Source organism: Bemisia tabaci, chromosome 4, assembly GCF_918797505.1.
Source record: "Bemisia tabaci chromosome 4, PGI_BMITA_v3".
NCBI lineage: Eukaryota > Metazoa > Arthropoda > Insecta > Hemiptera > Aleyrodidae > Bemisia > Bemisia tabaci.
In genome coordinates, this window is record NC_092796.1 from 34,110,218 (window position 1) to 34,128,634 (window position 18,417).

The window sequence follows — 18,417 nt, forward strand, 5'->3', positions numbered from 1 at the left end:
AGTATTAGATTGGCGACTAGATAGATAAAACGGAAATCAATTAAAATAAATTTTAATTCACCAATTGCTTTCGTTGCACATTTTTTTCACGGTAAATCAAAATATTTTTTAAAAAAAAAATATGCAAAAAGTAATTAAAAAAGTTGCCTCTCCATCCAGATGCCGCAGTCAAAATATGGCGAGGAGTCAATTAAAAAAAAAAAAACCTTGTTTTAACCATTAGGTACATAAAAACAAAAACAACCTAACCATTAGGTACATCAAATACTGCGCTGTGAAATTCTAAACCACATGGTCTTCTTTATAGAACGTTCTAAAACATTACATTTTCTGAAAATCTAAGCGAGTAAATTCAATATCCTTGGGGAGCTTTCCTCATTGGAAAACTGTGCAAATTTTTAGATTAAAAATGATTTTTTGACCTTTTCGATACCTCCAGAAGGTTTTCGAACGGTTTTACGCAAGCAGCGAATGCACGTCATGAATGACGGAGCTTTTTACAATAGGAGGTTTTATGAAAATTTGTAAAGCTCCATTGAGTGCCTCAGTGAAGATACGTTTTTGAAACTTTCTTTCAAGGTAAATTCAGTCTGCTTGACAGCTCCTCTATGAAATCTCTAAAAAAAAGTTTTGAACTGCCGTGTTGTGCCATTCTGCGGAGGACCTTTTTTTTCGTGTAGTGCAGGGAGAATGTAGCAACGATAGATTTGTTGTCTGTACAGTCGACAGAGTCTTCTTTTTATGGCTCTTTTTACGTTGATGTCATTAGGAACTTGACTCTGCCAGAACTGAGAAAAACAGTCTGAGTACCTGTGCGATTCTAGAAAAGCGCGATAGTAACTACGCATAAAGTGCGTGTAAGAGTGAAATCTAGACATTTCTGACGTGCTTGGCGTGATATTTAAGCAATTTTACCAGCAAAAAATGTACGTAGCAAGACCCGAAACTTTTTTTTTTAATATATTTCTCGGCGTGACTTTGCCTTAATATTCAAATGCAAACTGAACACTCACCCCCCTCAGTTTTGCACTGGTTCTCATTAGACTTGAAAATTGTTTGTCTCTAATTGTTACTTTTTTGATTTCTCGGCTTTGTTTTCCCCGCGAAATGGTGTGGACCCAACATCACTTCTCCACCTTGTTACATACGATTTCGGGCAATTTTTAAGTGTTTTTTCTCGCAAGCTGTGCGTTTAAGAGTAAAATTTGGACATTTCTGACGTTCCTAACGTGATTTTTGAGCAATTTTACCCGCAAAAAGTATACGCAGCAAGCTGTTTTCTGGTAAGCAGCAGACCCACGTGGAAAACACCCTTATTATATACGTACTACGTAAAAGACGCACATGGGTAGTGGGTACCACTACATCAACGTGACGTTGATCGAGCAAAAAAATCAATTTCATCCGTCCTGATGAGACATAAACTAGGTATGTTACAATCATTCACTCGTGTTCTTCTATGACTCCTACTTGCTGAAAATAGGTGCTCACATAATTTTTCTACTGATTTAGGATGTCTTTGAAGTGGATGTTTTTGGTGATTTATTGGAGTCGTATAGCTGCATCAGAAGGTAAATCGCCACTTAATTCATCCACAAAAAGTAAAATTCTTCAATTAATTTTTTTTTTTTTAATAAGATCCAATAAATTGCGCATCACCTTTTGAAACCACGTTCAGAAATCAGGATATGAAAGAAGGTTTCTTGAAACTCACGCTGTGAGATCCGTTGAACCAAGAACAATATAATGAGCGGTTACCTTAGCAGTTTTAATTGTATTTTGTGCTGTCACAAAAATAGAAAATACTCAGCTTTTGTGAAGCCGTAGAAGAGGGAAATCCACTTTGCAAAATTTTCAAGTAAAGAATTTATATTTTATTTCAAATTAACACGCATTCAAGGTTCGCTTGATACTGAGCCTCGAGCACAACGCACTTAGCAATCTCTGTGATTTGATGATATGACAGTTTATATTCTTGATATTAAATTAATCATTTTTCCATAGTTTTTTCTCTTTTTCCATTTTTGACCAAAAGGAAAATACTTAATAAAATAAAAATTTAATCTGGGAAAGGCAGCAACAACAACAGTCTCGGTCTCCTAGTAACAGCGAATCGACGACTCATATTTTCGCCTTTTAGTTTGGTTGATCATGAAATTGTCTTACGTTTCATAATATTCCGGATTTTTTTTATTTTTATCTCCCATGTTGTTATTGCAGCCTTTCACTTGATTAAGTTGATATTTCATTATATGCTTTGGCTGATTGAGTTTTCCTTCTTTCTACCTTAAATTCACTGCAACCCACTATTACTCATGCATAGTCATTGAAGCAATTCCGTAGCACTAAACAACTCAAAGGGCGATTGCTCGATTCTTGTTTTCTAATAAATTATCCGAATTTTTTTCCAAAAACATGCTTGAGTGCGGCCAGTATTCATCTGAAAGATTTCAGTTAGTATCGCAAATCATTTTTTTTATATATATATTTATTTTTTTGCGCGTATTTTTTGTTCTTATTTACGTGCTATTCACAATTCTTTCCAGCCGTAATTTCGAACTTATTCAAAATATTTCCCCTCAAATTTTGCGATTAAATACCCATACAGTTTTCAATGTGAACCATAGCAATTGGAAATATTTGTATAAATGTTTTAAACTTAGAAATCGTTGATGAATTGATTAAACAATGGCATTATTTTTTGACATACAGTAAAACCGCTTTTTCATACACATTTATTTCTATAGATCAGAGGATTCATTTGATGGATATATCAATGATCTGCCTCAATTTTACGAGCTCAACTGATATCACTATTTGCCCCCAAGAAAAAGAGATATCCTCAAAAATCCTGCATGGTTTCCCTCTTGAACCCGTCATACTTCTCAAGGACGAATTCGACGCACGGAAAATACATGGAATAATTAGAAGACTATTTGTTAGCCTGATTGGAGGTAAAATTTCCATCTGAAAAAATTACTCTTCCATGGTAAAAAGTTCGAAAATTACGCATTTCGACGCTCCAACTCTGGAACGTTGGAAAGAAGTTCAAAAGCACAGGCTGGGGAGCCTGCCACAATACGTCATTACACTCCATTTACTGCCCTTCAAAGAAAAAGCGGCACAAAAACATCAAGACGTTACTGGATTTCTCTGATATGGACTTTTTTGTTAATATACAATGAAAAGGGAAACATTTGTCTGAAACGACTATTACAATACTATATTGAAACGACCAATAAGATCATATGCTATCAGTAGTTGTACAACCAACTTTATATTTATGATGATGGACAAGATTCATTCGGGTATATCTTAGATTAGAGACAAAAATTTTAACCTGACGTCATATCAATGGTGCTTGTTTCTATAAAGTAACAAATACTCATTAAAGAGAGGAAAAACTCATTTGAGAAGTTTCCTCTCTAATGAGAATTTATTGTTTTTTTTTCTATAAACATTGTTTACTATTGCTATGACGTCATGTCAAAATCTTTGTGCCTATCTCCGTGGTTTTTTCAAGTTAGTTTTTATAGTTTCCTCTTTTGCTAGAAATGCGGTGACGGATCTCTTGCATGTGTCAGGAATTTGCGATTTAATTATTGATTCCTGTGGAAATTTTTGGGGAAAACACGATGGTACCACTGGTCTTCTCGAATATCAACTCCAAAGCTCAAAAAAGCTCTCAAAGTTGAGGCAGTAATGGAAAAGAGTATCTCATGTTACCCTGAGAGTATACCCTCTATATCGAGAACAACTCTCTACGCAAAGATAGAGAGCAAATACCTACATTAGCAGGGTTTCCGTGTTTTCAGTTTTAAGGTCTCCAAACAAAGAAGTGGCAACCTTGTTACATTTAGTTCGGGCCACTTCGTAGTGGTTTTGTTTTGTTTTTTGTTTTTTGTTTTAATTTTTTCCCCCTCTGTCAATGCATTGTATCCCTAACTTTGCACAGAGAGTTGTTCTTGATATAGAGGGTAGAATCTCAGAGTAGCGTGGGATATCTTCTCCATTACAGCCTCCACTTTGAGAGCTTTTTTGAGCTTTGGAGTTGATATTCGAGCAGAACAGTGGCACCATCGCATTTCTCGTAAAAGTTTACATAGAAGCCAGTACTTAAATCACAAGTTCCTCACACATGCAAGAGCTACATTTCGCTTGGATTCTTGATTCTAAAGCCTACTCTGTACAAGCGCGGTTCCCGGAACTTCGGAGGTTGCTCCCGAAACTTTTTACAATTCAGCAACAACTTATTCCACGAAATCCTAGTTTGTTGAACTAATTCGCTCAAAATTCCTGCGGATCGCGCTGATGTGGACGAGGTCTAAGAAATTTAGACCCTCGGGCTTGTCAAAAACATTTTGAAGCCTCTCCCCCTCCCCCACCACAAAAAAAATTAGATAACTGGACGTATTTCTATCAAACGGACCTAAGCGCCATAGGGCGAGGAAGGGAGAGGGGGGCTTGGATTGGCGGCGGAATCGGGCGTCTGGCTTATTCCGTCCTATACTCGCAATGCTTTTCCATGGCGCTTAGGTCCGTTTGACAGAACGCGCTATCCGGGATTCTAAATTCCTCAAAAGGAACTCAAATTGGCGCTTAGTTCCGTTTGATAGAAATACGTCCAACAGAACTGTACTACAACTCATGCTAAAAATTCTCCTATTTGGTTTCCTCCATTTCAGCTCACTTCCAGGGTGAATTCAATTTGTCCTGCAATGCAGAATGCGTTCACGCGAACGGACACAAGGTGTGTTCATGCTTCAACTCCAGCCTGGATAAAAACGAAGACACCTCTCTTGCCAATCACAGCTCAACTACAGACAGTTCAAACTCAGGAATGTACTTGATATTTCTGGAGTCTGGAGGTGATTCGAATCGACCCTCCACCGGGCAACTCTCGAGCCACGAGATTCCCCCCGAAGAAGACCCAGATCGTCCTGCGGTTGCGGGCTAGGAAGCATTTTCAGCGCTCTTTTCGGGAGCAGAAGTCGAAGGAGACTTACCAACTCCCAGCGAGGTCAGTTTGGATCTCGTGGTAGCCACTCTGCAGGGAGTCGCAGAAGCGAGAACAATCCACCTCCACCTCTACCTTTGCCTTGGAGAAACCCGCACCAGCGATGGGTGGGCACGGGTGGACATGGAGCTGAATCTCCTGATGCGGTCCTCGGTACTGCGTTTTCAACCCCTGGTGTATCACCCTCACGGCGCTCACCCTAGGCCGCATCCGCGGGGGAAACGAACTTCAGCGGGCCGATTATTGCAATTGTGTATTTGTCGGGCGGACGTTATAATATAATTATAGTTAAACGGTGGTTCGTGTTTGGTCGGCTATGCTTTATCGCTGCTTTGTATTGCCTTTGTCAGGTGGAATAGACGACATACTGTCGGGAACTGCGGGGCGATTATTGAAATTTCTTGTTTGTCGGGACGACATAGATGACATAGGTTAAAAGGCGGAGCGTGATTGGTCGGCTATGTCTTATCGCTGCTTTATCGTGCCTTTGTCAGATGGAATGATCGACATACTGTCAGAAACTTAAGAGGTGCCGTTAGCTTGTCAATCATTCCACCTGACAAAGGCATGATAAAGCAGCGATAAGACATAGCCGACCAATCACGCTCCGCCTTTTAACCTATGTCATCTATGTCGTCCCGACAAACAAGAAATTTCAATAATCGCCCCGCTGAGGTACCTTTAGCTTGTCGTGAATTTCACCTGACAAAGGCACGACAAAGCAGCGATAAGGCATAGCCGACCAATCACGCTCCGCCGTTTAACCTATGTCCGCCAGACAAACACAAAATTTCAATAATCGGCCCGCAGTACTACCGTGCTATGGAAAAACGCCGTGTGAACCTTTGTCCGTTGCGAAGTTTACTTTGAGTATTTACGAATTTTCAGGAGAACACGTGAATGTTTACCGTTTAATTTTTCAGAGAATTTTCTTTGCAGTTGTATCTAAATCATCAGAAAATTCCAAAATATCGACGTATGTGTGTTCGGGGGTCAATCGAAAGAGGAAAATGCCTCTAAGCCATATCTATTGTGCTAAGGAAAAACGCCGTATAAGTCCTCAGGCGTTCCCAAATTTTCTATGATGAAATGCGGAATTCCTGGAAAACTTGTGAATATTTTTCTCCCAATTTTTTACAAGATCTCACTCAGAAATTAATCTACAGTATCTTAAAATTTAAATAGAAGATATTCGTAACTCTCCTCAAAAATCAACATTTCATTGGGGGAAATTCGGCAACTCTGGAATGTTCATACGACGTTTTTCCACGGCACGGTAGAGTAGTACTCTTCCAGTATGAAACAAAACGCAAGGAAATGGGAAACCGAGGCTAAACACAAACAGAATGCCTGGGACGTTTCAGGGTGGTTTCAACCCCCTAGAAACAAAAATGTAAAAATAAAAATAGTAAATGTCATTTTTTTCCTTGTTACCTTCAATGTGAGTCTGAAGGGCTTTTGATTTTTATTTTTGTTTCCGGGTCGAGAAGGGGGTTGAAACCATCGCGAAACGTCTCAGGCGTTCTGTTTGTTTTTAGTTTTGATTTTCCAATTTGTGTGTGTTTTATTTCGTCAAATCATTCCAACTATTTGCGTGTATCATTTTTATTCAGTATGTAAGTAGAATGATGTATGTCTGCCCGATGATTTGTGGGAGGATCGATTCCGATGGCGATTTGGAGTCGCAGAGCGCTCTAGTGCGCTGAGGTAGCGGCTTGATATGTATGTATGTAAGTAGAATATTAGTAGATGCTCTAAGAGGCTGCGTAAGTCGGATTCTTTGAGCTCTCTGAATTGGTTAATGTGTTGTGTTTGAAAATATCATTCTTCTACAGTATGAGGACTAAAGCTATGTTGAAACGAAATACACCGCGGAGATACTTAGCTGCAGCGTAACTTCATAACAATACTCAGATAATGGTGTGTGGTGACATTCACAGTACCAGCTATGAAGTTCCCAGTTTTGATAATCATTTCTACGTAGCGTCTTAAGGTTTTACCCACTCTACGATCCTCTCCCATTTATTTTCCTCGGTTTTACTGAAATAATGTGATCGAACTTTGCAGTAAAAACTTGTTTGTGCATTTGTTTTTTCGGGCAATTTTTTTTGTCTGTGACATCATTCTTAAAAAAAAGTAATGATAAAATAAGTAGTTGTGCCCATTGATGAGTTTTTCTAATTCAAAAACCTATTTTCCAAACGCTCTCGTGACTATGCAAGTGAGTAATTTTCTCATGTCTTATGATATATTTCGATTTTTTATTATTTTTTAAGGTCAAATATGTAATTTAACTTTTTGCCCAATGAACAAAATGAGATTCATCATTTTTTACCCATTTTTAAAGCAGCTTTAAAATATGCATTATTTTCATGAATTTCTCTAAATATAGATACTGATTTTAGGAAAAAAGAAAAAAATTGAGATGAATGTCTCAATGTAATTTTGTATATGCCACTTTCTTTTTATTGAAACTACCAACATTACGATTCAAAACATGCCTCACATCATAAATTACCAATTTTGGAAGCTTCGGGACTGTTTCTTTATTCTTAGAAAAAAATATTAATTTTTATCCTACACAGATGGATGCAATTTAACTTTTATCAAATGAGACCTTCAATCGATTTCGTATCGGATATGAAAAAGTCAGACTGGAAAATGGAAAATGCTTGTTGGACTTTTGTCCCTGCATCATAAGGATTAAAAATAATGAAATGTACTAATAGTGGTATGGGTAGACTTTTAATATACAACACCTACACACAAATCAAAATGATGGAAATAGTATGAGAATTAGATTTATCATAATCTTTGATACATATGGCACAACAATCAACAACTGTACAAAGCCATGCGAGTCAAATGTGGAGGCTAGAGAAGTACACACAAGAAGTAATTGCACAAATAATATAACTTACACGATGTGTACTGTGCATCTATATGAATACCAGCGAGTTCCTTTTTACTAATATTTGAGAAGATGAAATATTTTTCATAGAAAAAGTACCTATTTAATTCTCTAACTACGTAAGTGTCATGATTTGTCCATTTAAATTGGATGGTTTATGAGTTGTTCTATGCTAAAACAACATCTGAATGATTCAATTCAGACTTTTAGGTTCGTTTCTTTCTTTCATGAAAGTCAGGGTAAACTTTGTTATGAGATTGAAAAAAATCTCCTGGCACCGGTAAATTGGAAATGGTTATTAGATAATAATAAATCTATAAAATGCTCGACATGTTATACTTTTGCTCTCAAAATCGTCCAAAATTGTGAGAATTTTCTAAGTAGGGATACCTGCAAAATGCGAGGTGTATTTCACCTTGATGTACCTTGCATTAATATCACATCATCATTTTCATTGCAGCATATTGCCGGAATAAGATTTAACTTCACAACCTTTATTGGCACAACCATTGACTAAATCACTCGCAAGTTTTTATCAGAAGGGACCTCCCATTGAAATCTCAAAATCCGATTTTTTGACAGGGCTTTTTACGACTAATCGAATTCAGAACTATAACCAACTCAATGCTCTCCGAGCGACTTTCTTTGTTTCTACTAAATGCAATTGCGATTTTTCAAGCTGGCAAAACTGTTTTTCCTCCATTTAAATTCATTGATAATACTGATTTTAGGACCTCCTCAAGGATCGATTGTTTTACACACGATTAAATTGAGGAAAACCAGTGTTGTCAACTTGCAAGAATCGTCACTGGCTGAACCAGTGGTGAAGTATGACAGACCGATTATCGATTCCCCATTTGCAGGTATGGTAAAGAATCGATTATTAGGGTGTTTCGTTGCAGACAGTCTGTTTATCGATCCTTTACCACAGGTTTAAATGCGAGATCAATTGATTTATTGCAAACCATCACGCCACACAGTGGCTCGAGTCAATGGGAGAGGTCGGACAAAATTTGAAAACTTTGGACGCATATCACTCCGTTTATACAAAATTTTGAGGTTCTTTAAGTGGATCCATTTGTTTCCTCGTGAAATTTTCTTCTAACAGCACCCCTTGAACTTTACAATGTGACGAAATAAACATCAATATTCGCATTTTTATCAATACTTTCACGTCAGACTCTAATGGACTCGATCCGTTGTGCGCCACTAGGCTGAACTCAGTCCAAGTGGACTACATTTTGCAATTCGGAACCATAACCTCTAGGTCGTCTGTAAAAACACGTACGCCTACAAGGAAACTAATGGCGCATACGTTGTTTCTAAACTGAGCCAGATATTATAGTTTCTAATTGCATAATGTGGTCCAAGTCAATGCATTTTGCAATTTGGAAGTATAAATTCTGGCTCTTCTGGAAAGACACTTATGTGCATAGGGAAACTATTGGCACATATGTTGTTTAAACCGGGCTAGAATTTATAGTTCCAAATTGCAAAATGTAGTCTAAGTGATCTTTCCCGCACCATCCATTCCCAAAACAATTCAAGTTCCATTTTTCGTCACATCGATTTCAATCTGCTCCGGAGCCACCTGAGGCGGCTCCCTCATCCTCTCTCCCTGGGGCAGGAACCCCCTTTCAATCTCGTAGAGCGTCTTCCCCTGGGTCTCAGGCAGAATCCACACCGCAAACGCGACAGCTACCGCGGAAGGGACGGCCCAGGCGAGGAGCAACCCCCACATCTGGAGCCCTTCGAGCATGATGTAGTAGATCTTGATGAAGAGGAACATGAACCCGGAGCCGATGACGAAGGCCGCCCCGGTCATGGCGCCGCGCACCTCCAACGGGAACATCTCGCCGGACATGAGCCACGGCAGTGACGTCACCCCGATGGCGCCCGCTCCGATGTTGAGGATCATGAGCGCGATCGGGACCCACTCGTGGGGCTTGGACCCGGGCGCCGCCTCCCGGTAGACGTAGGAGTAGAGCCCCGTCCCCAGCAGGGATATCGTCATCAGAAGGGCGGAGAGGGCTGTCGCCAATCTACGACTCACGGAACCTGTCGCAAATAAAGAGTCGAGGATTAGATGTACAGATGTGAACAGGGAAAACGTCTGGGTTTTCTTTAAGGTGAGAATATGGACACAGGCAAACCCAGAGGCAGTGTAACCAATGTAAAATATAATAGGCTTCGCTTAGTATGTATTGTAGGCCTTCCGGCTATTCGCCTGTCTCGGATAGTTCCTCTTTGTAAAATCAAATAAATTCTTAATTCAACCAAAAAAAAAAAAAAAAAACCCAGAGGCAGGGGACTCTCCATTGCTATTTTGGCAATGGCCAGGGTGGCATGAAACGCAAGGAAAAAATGAGGGATTGGAAATTTCAGTGAAATATTTTATGAAAGATTGGAAAGTTTAGTGTAATATTTCATGAAAAATTGGAAATTTCAGTGAAATATTTCATGAAATTTCAAGAGGCTATTTCATACTTTTCAGGGGCTAGAGTATGCAACTCGCACTCAAACATACATAAAAAAAAAGAAAGTCACAGTTTTTACATTTTGCTAACATGAAAAGAAACCGGTGTTTTTCAATATATACTCCTCATAAATTTCTGAAATTTTGTGAAATATTTCACGTGAAAATTCAAGATTTTATTTTTCATGAAATTTTGCCACCCTGGCGATAGTGGAAGCTTTTGCTTCCGTGACTCCAACATTCAACTAGTAACTAACCTACCTACTGAGTGGATGTTGAACAATGTGTTGAGTATTTCATGTTGGGTGCACGGAAAAAAAATATTTGCTAAAATGGCAAAAAAAATTTCAAATCAAAATTTCTGGCATAACAACATTCTCAATTTGAAAGGTACAGTCAGGTACTATTTTAGATTTTTAACCATTTTCATTTTTATTCATCCAATTGAGGATGGCTGAATTTTCAGCCGAAACGTTGTAGTCTTATGTGTGAACTTTTAGCCTTGTTACCCGCTTTTTTAATTGTTTTTTATTGTATAAAAAGAGGCCCGATTACATCGCTCCTATCCTTGGCTATTTTACTAACGTAGTCTTTGAAGTACCACTACAAATAAGACAGACGGAACCAATACAACGTGGAAATAGAGCAAGGGAAAGGTCGCGCGTTGATGAAGGCGCAGTGATACAACTATTCGTACTTAATGGATGTCCGTGTTGTATCTGCAAAATTGAAGGCGCTCGGGCGTGAGGTGTGAGCTCGCGACGCTCCGAATGCCAATGTCGAATGTTCTTGGCTGCTAATGAACTGTCACTCCGGTTCGGGAGAAAAGTTTCAAAAAACCAAACCCAAAAATGTATCTCCTATCTTCGGCTGTGTTGATATTAGATTTTTTTTTCAATTTGATGTCTTATTCTTTTTTCAAGTTGTATTTGTAGACCTACAACTCAAGTTCGGATGCACCGGCCTCATAAAACCTGCGGGCACATGTTGTCAGCGATCCTTGGGTCAGGTTGACCCGGCTTGGGGATCTAGGGTTAAATATCATTATGATGCAAAATCTCAGCACCTATGTCGTTTTTTGTAACTAGACTAACTAAATAAGTAAACTAATTTTAATCAATTACCATGCACTAAGCAAAGTATTGGTTCAAAAAACATTTCACAAAAAAACTATCGGACAAACTAGAAAATGGACCACAAAAACTTTGGATCAAACAAAATTGGGTAAAGAGTCTGGCCACCCTGATAATGACTAACAAAAAGGATCTACCAACCTTTTTTTCTGTTTATGCTTCAGAAAATTTTTAAAAAAACAAAGAAGTTCGAACAAGGCTTAAGGAGTCAGTTTGTATTGAAAAGAATGTTCTTTGAAAAATTGGATTGACACTTAGGTGTGCTCAAACGGAACTGCACTCGATGGAAAAGGATAAAAGCTTGATCAAGACCACATACCTATGAAATAAATACCAGCGGTAGCATTTACTATTACTCTGATAACAGACAATAGTATTGAGGCAGCAAGTGGGTCGTAACTTGTACCCAAAGCCGCGATGAACTCCACTGTGTAGGCCATTATATCATAAGCCCCTGAAGCGGTTGCTAAAAAGTGATATATGGACAGTATCAGAAACGGTTTCCAAACGGTTGGCTGCAGAAAAATGCGGAACTCGAACTTTTCAGTCTTCTCTTGGGTGGACAGTTTTAACAGATCTACCTGGAGACAAAAATGTGGTTAAAAGCATTCATAGATCTCAGAGATGGCAATAAAGACGTCTGCGGGCAGATCGTTGAAATAGATATACAGAGCGATAGACAATGAAGACATAAGGAGTATGGAGCGATCCTATTGGTTGAAATGGGTGGTTCGGGTGGTTCTTATAGACTGAGGGAGAAAATGCTGGACTAACTATAGGGTCTCTTGTGGGTTGCAATTAGTCAGTCTAACTGTCTCCTTTGTCCATTGCAACCACACGCTTCCACCGATAGGATCCCCCCATATCCTTTTTGTCATCTTTGCTTGTCGGTTTGTCTACCAATTTCAACAATCAGCTCGCTGATCATCTCAAGAAGCACAGTACGGTATTTTGCCTTCATTTTAGGAGGTACGCTCAATGGTAATGGAGTGGTGCTTCAATAGAGTGTCAATTGGTAGTACGAGTATGTTGACCTCTTTTTGCCTTTATTCATCGGGTATACGAAAGACGACTCACAGGGGCCATAGAGATTTCCGTTCACCAAATTAATAAATTGAAGTTATTTTGCCTTCATTTCATTTGATAGGCAAAATCAGTATAACGTGGCGTACTGATTATTTCAGTCTCTCTACCAGTAAACCAGTCTGTAACTTACCTCCCGCAAAACGCCGGAGTTGCTTCGTCCCAACCTTTGGAGGCTGCGGATGGAGGCTTCGATGCGGCCTGTTTTGAAGAGCCAGGCGGGGGACTCGGGTGCAAGGCTCTGGATGATCAGGTACGCGAAACAAGCCAGGCTAAAAATCCCTGATGCAATGTTCCAAGGCAAGTAACCACCTACGACATACGTCAGGAGGACTCCTGTTGCTGCCAGGGTGAACATCACCGAGAATATGGCACTGCGCTGCTTTTTTGTGCATATCTCCGCCAGGTAGACCACTGCCACCACTTCCAAACCTATCGAAGAGAAAAATTAAAATAGTTTGAGTGAAAAATCGTAATCTATATCATCGAGAAATGGAGCCTTGGTCCACGATAATTCAAAATTGAGTAATTGATACCATTATCATAAAAAATATTCTAGGAAAAATTTAGAGCAAGAACTACGAAAAAGTTTGGAAAAAAATAAAGCGAAGATATGGTAAATTGAAATCCCCAGTTCAAAAACCGTTATTTTGAGAAGAAACTAATTAAAATTATATAAAACCAAAGAGAGAAATTATATACCAAAAACAAATTAATGTTTTGAAATTCCTCATTTCCCGCATTTTTTTTTATATATTTTTTTGTGTCATTGTTGAATTTAGAGATTTCTCACTCAGACATCATTTTTTAACAAAAAAAATGGAAACTAAATTGCGCTTTTCTTTCAATAATTTCATTAACTTTACCACGGAATACCATGGACATTACCTCGGAATAGCCATGTAATACCACGGAAATTACCATGGAATAGCCATGGAATACCACGGAAATTTCACATAATTTGGTCAATGAATGCTAATTTAACGAAATTGTAGGTTTATTCGAGATCAGATTTTTATGTTCATTTGCTGAATTTTGACGAAGAATGAGTCATTGATGATTGGATTAGGTTAGGTTAGGTAGGTTAGGTTTTTGTTGTAAGGTAAGCTCAGGGTTGAAAATTGCAGAGTTAAGTATGTGAGATCATGTTTTTATGTTCATTTGTTGAGTTTTATGGAGGAATCTGAATCATTGTTGGTAACAGAAAACTATATCTAACCGACAGCAAAAGCACAAATTATGCGGCCAACGTAGAGATGCCACACCTCAGTCGCGCATGCGATGATCCCGAAACCGACTCCGATGTTGACGTAAAAGAACTGCAGTCCTTTTTTTCGACCGATCATGTCAACGATTGGTCCCGATATGATCGCTGAGATTGGAGACGTTAAAATGCCGAGACTTGCTGGAAAATAAAAACAGGATACGATAATAATAATGATAATAAACTCAACTCAGAATGAAGCAATTAATGAAATAATAAATTAATGGTTTGAACTTCCTTAATTCCCAATCATCTTATTCATTTTGTCATTTTTGTATATAGAAATGTGCCACCCAGACAGAATTTTTTAACCAAAAAGATTGTAATAAAGTTGCAATTTTTTTTTTCAATAACTGCAATAATTTTACCATGGAATAGCAATTTTTGGCAGTGGAATTTTCGCATGATTTGGTCAATGAATGCTAATTTACGATGAGATGATGAGACAAAAGATAGATGATTAGAAATTTGAGGGAAAATTGAAACTTATTTCAAGTTTAAAGCAATGAACTTCAATAAGGGGAGCCCCTTCAATTCGTAGATGAGCAACATACCTTACACTCCGATGCTGTACTAAAAGGAAAACTTTTAATTTGCGCACATAGAAAGAAAACTAATCAACTAATCTCTTTCCACCTTTCTATAGGTATTTATACATGAGTTGAAATAATTCTCAAACAATTTTAAAAAGAAGTGTTCTTTGGTTTTATCTTAGATGAATAAATCATGAATCAGGACTTTTAAACATCACGATTGGGTATTTCCGCTCAAGCCATCGACATACCTCTGCTAGCGACTGCGAAACGGACAAAATTACTTTACATGATTTACGTAACCTTTTGAGACCCTTTCATGACACTTTGTTTGCAGAAAAGACTTTCTGTAATTCAGTAGGACTTAATGAGATTATTGTTTATGAAACACGGTTTACACAAGACACATCGTGCTTCCTAAAATTTTAAGTCTTGTGTTGAAACTTGATTGAGCTATAATCCTCATATTTTATTTCAGTAGTAGTAACCATGGTTTGACCTGTTTTATTACCCCTTCCCGAAACCCATATCTGCATAAAAGCTGAGAATTAATGTGAAAATACAATAATGTGATTCAATTAAGTCCGCCAAAAAGATAATTTTGCCACTATTTTTTGTAAAATTTTTAAGGATCCTTAGTATCATAAAGATTCCAGGTTTGCATTTTTACCTATCCATGTTTCCTCCTCTGGGGTAACAGGTATACGGCTATCCTTATCCTTCAGTTGCGGTAGTAGCACAGCCGACTGTGCCTCGACCATCCCAGTAAATACAAAGGCCAGCATTGCTCCGCTTCCGGCAAATAGCTGTAAAAAACACAAATTTAAAGACGTGACCCCACGGAATAACACAGAAAATATTATCCGTGGAAACAAGTTGTAATATCTGTGCAAAATTTGGTGTGAGAAATTGTGCTACGCAAGTGTGAACTGCATTCCAGGATGGTATCTTTATTGCTAGCTCGTCCATAAATAACTCACATGCACAAAAAAAACCAACGTCACATAGTGTTATTTCCCAAATGGAGATATAATCTTGCCAAATCTATCAGCACAATTTTTTTTTGCTTTTTAAACGAGAATGTCAACGCAATTCCTGTCCAAAATTTCACTAATCTCTGACGATAATTTACGTAAAAAACTGTGAGATTCTCAATAAAAACTCACAATAATTTCGGATTGAAAAAAAAAATTGTGAAAGTAAATTTTGCAACGTTGAAATGTAGTTACGTTTATTCGTTTGGGAAACGCCGATTTATTGTTTGAATGAGCCATAATTAGCGGTTCCTTTTGGCAAAATGTTCATACGCCATTAAATGATCTAAACCCAGTATATCGTCGACTGGGGGTAATAGGGGTCGGGGTATTGTGTGGCTTATCCAATGGATATTCCACGAGAGTAAGGTAACTTTCACCAAAAACTTTCATCATCAAGGAAAATTTTTATCACTGTCAATTTTTGTGGTTAACTTGTTGAATCACTCATGAAAACAACCTATTTCAATATTTTCCTTGGTGCGTTAACGGTGAAACTTCTCAAACTACGTATCGCGGTTTGCGACATAGCAGACTTCCTGCCGTATTTCATTTCTTAAACAGAAAGCTTTTCAACATCAATTCTTAAAAATGTCCGTGATTTTTCCCCTCTACACGGAGCAAATTCGAAGAGCGAATTTCTTGAAGTAAATGTCTTCAAGAAATCATGTTGATTTGTTCTCCCAAAAAAAAAGTCAAATCGGAGCGAAGATTTTTAAACATCGCAAACCAGATACGACGGTTTGGAAGTTTCAGCACCGATGTCGCCAATGCGTGACCACTTGACCAGGCCTCACCTCCTCTCCTTATCCGATGACTTTAAGAGTGTTTAAACGAATAAGCTTCGCTTTTGATCCTTCAATTTATCTTTTCTATGGGGTTGATGTCCGCATTTGGTTAAACTTTTTCTTAATGACTTTTGCTTTGGGAATGCTCACTCCTTCCTCTAGCTCTTGCCCTCCAAGTGGATTTGGTAGCGCTCTGAATATTGAGTGTTTTCCCGCTGCACCTCCAAACGATCGATACGCAATTTACCCTACACCGATGTTGATTCACTTGTCAGATGAATATTATGCTGAAAGGAACAATGAGCATAGGATACGTGTGCAACATAATTCGTTTTGGCATAAACGCGTCCAGATAAGGTTTTACCGCTAGATGTCCATTACCTTGCTATGGTTTCGTTATAATATCGTCATGCATACTAGATTAACATGCACAGTTCGTCGTTTTCCGGACAAAAAGAACGTAACTCCATTCCGAGGTTGGAACATTGACTCAAACGATTAAATGTTTTACAGGCAATTTTCAAATTTGTATCAACATATTTTCTGATTTCCACTTAAGGTCAGAAGAAAAATCAGCGAAATTATCAGTAGGAAATTCCCTTGATTTTTCTGGTAAATGTTCAAATTGCGAGGGAAAATTTGGCAACATTGAAATGTAGTTACGTTCTTTCGTGAGGGAAATGACACGTTCACGCAAAGAGAATTTGAGGGGCTTGCAGGACAAGGCGAACAAAATCAGTTTTCTCTATTTCTATAAATACTAACTTGTTTAATACGTGTGATACGTGATACGTGTTTTATACGTGTACGAAATTACATGGATCCTTACGGCGGGAAGAAAGTTCAAACTGACTTTTTGATGCTTAAAAATTGGAATTTGGGAGCGAATTTCTCCCAGAATATGCATATGGACTAGCTTTACTTCAAATCATTAATATCATAATGTTTTCAGAAACTGAACTTATGCGTCTTTTCCTCCAAGCCCCTCATTTATTGTTTTGTAAAAGTGTTTATTAAAAATATCTTACAGTTCGGAGCCAACATCGCCAGCTGGTTTTCTCTTCCTCCTCTCCTTTATCATCCTCGACCGTCATCCTGGGCCCGAGGGGACCTGGAGACACAGAACAGAGAACGAAAGTGGGAATTAAGTGGGACGCGAACGCAAGACCACGACGACAGACTTGAGGCGCGGAGGCATCGCGACTGATAGGACACCGGTATTTTGCTCATTTCATATTTTACAAGTGTTCAACCGGCAAAATGTTGCCAATTCAAGTGCGAAACTTGAGAGATTCAACAATGAGAAGATGCGACTAAAGGCGCCAGCAGTCATTGAAGTCTCTCATTCTCGTATTCGTAATTTTTTATTCAATCGCATAAAGAATAGCTGTTTGTGGCGACAGGCCAATAGGCAAGGTCTAATTTAATTCATCTCCTCATACATATATTATCGTCTTAAAGTCTCACCAAAATATGTTACGCACAAAAAAGAGAAAAAATCGATTAACTCGTTGTTTCCTGGACGAGGGAACGTAACTCTATTCCATGGTTGTAAAATTGACTCAAATTATTCGGGGTTTTTTTTTTGTACAAAAATGTACACCTGTCCGATTTCCGTCCAAAATTGTTCTGATTTTTGCAGAGATCGGAGGAAAGATCAGGGAAATTTTCAGTTATAAATGCCTGAGATTCTCCTTGTTTAAATGCAATTTGCGAGGGGGGCTTTGGCAACATTGAAATATAGTTAAATGTTCTTTTGTGAGAAAAACGACGAAATCTGTCCTAAAATAAAAATTGGGAATATGACAACACTTTCAAATCGAGCCATTGAATGTTTGTTTAAACAATATCCAAGTGGTATGAAAAGCTGACGTCGCAAAGAAGAAATTATTTTACCACCTTTCTAATATTTCCTGTAAAAGAATAAGTGGAGGCAAATAAGAGTGGACGTATAAAAATAAATTATTAGACCGATGAAATTTTTGTTCTCGATTTTGGAATAGCTTCAGTGAAATACGCCAAATAGCATCTATGAGAGGTTCAATTTTCGAAATTTTCCGGAGGAGGACCTCGAACCCTCCTCTTGCTGGGGGGAGGGGGGGGGATCATCAAACCCCCCCCATCTCCCCCTATTCACGCACCCCAAATGCAGTTCTAAACTCGATATCTACAAGCATG

General features: G+C 38.4%; 2 protein-coding genes across 2 annotated transcripts; one reads left to right on the forward strand and one right to left on the reverse strand.

Moving 5' to 3' along the window:
* The first annotated feature begins 1,513 nt into the window (after positions 1–1,513).
* Positions 1,514–7,603, forward strand: LOC109036595 (uncharacterized). The gene is made up of 3 exons (XM_019050923.2): positions 1,514–1,571; positions 2,748–2,954; positions 4,686–7,603. Exons 1-3 carry the CDS (start codon positions 1,514–1,516, stop codon positions 4,955–4,957), a joined length of 537 nt encoding a protein of 178 aa, XP_018906468.2. The 3' UTR covers positions 4,958–7,603.
* A 143-nt stretch (positions 7,604–7,746) lies between these two features.
* LOC109036579 (facilitated trehalose transporter Tret1) lies at positions 7,747–17,473 on the reverse strand. The gene is made up of 6 exons (XM_072299738.1): positions 17,268–17,473; positions 15,088–15,223; positions 13,840–14,025; positions 12,754–13,052; positions 11,857–12,118; positions 7,747–9,986 (listed from the first exon to the last, which is right to left on the reverse strand). Exons 1-6 carry the CDS (start codon positions 17,331–17,333, stop codon positions 9,472–9,474), a joined length of 1,464 nt encoding a protein of 487 aa, XP_072155839.1. The 5' UTR covers positions 17,334–17,473; the 3' UTR covers positions 7,747–9,471.
* Positions 17,474–18,417: the final 944 nt, after the last annotated feature.

Bases quoted from the DNA above. Each gene is read 5' to 3' on its own strand.
- LOC109036595 (XM_019050923.2), top strand. From the start codon at position 1,514: ATGTCTTTGAAGTGGATGTTTTTGGTGATTTATTGGAGTCGTATAGCT. The intron at 1,572-2,747 runs GTAAATCGCCAC...TTATTTCTATAG, and splicing joins TCGTATAGCTGCATCAGAAG to ATCAGAGGATTCATTTGATG. The intron at 2,955-4,685 runs GTAAAATTTCCA...CCTCCATTTCAG, and splicing joins ATTTGTTAGCCTGATTGGAG to CTCACTTCCAGGGTGAATTC.
- LOC109036579 (XM_072299738.1), bottom strand. From the start codon at position 17,333: ATGACGGTCGAGGATGATAAAGGAGAGGAGGAAGAGAAAACCAGCTGG. The intron at 15,224-17,267 runs GTAAGATATTTT...TGTTTTTTACAG, and splicing joins GGCGATGTTGGCTCCGAACT to CTATTTGCCGGAAGCGGAGC. The intron at 13,053-13,839 runs GTTAGATATAGT...TCTCTTCGATAG, and splicing joins AATTTGTGCTTTTGCTGTCG to GTTTGGAAGTGGTGGCAGTG.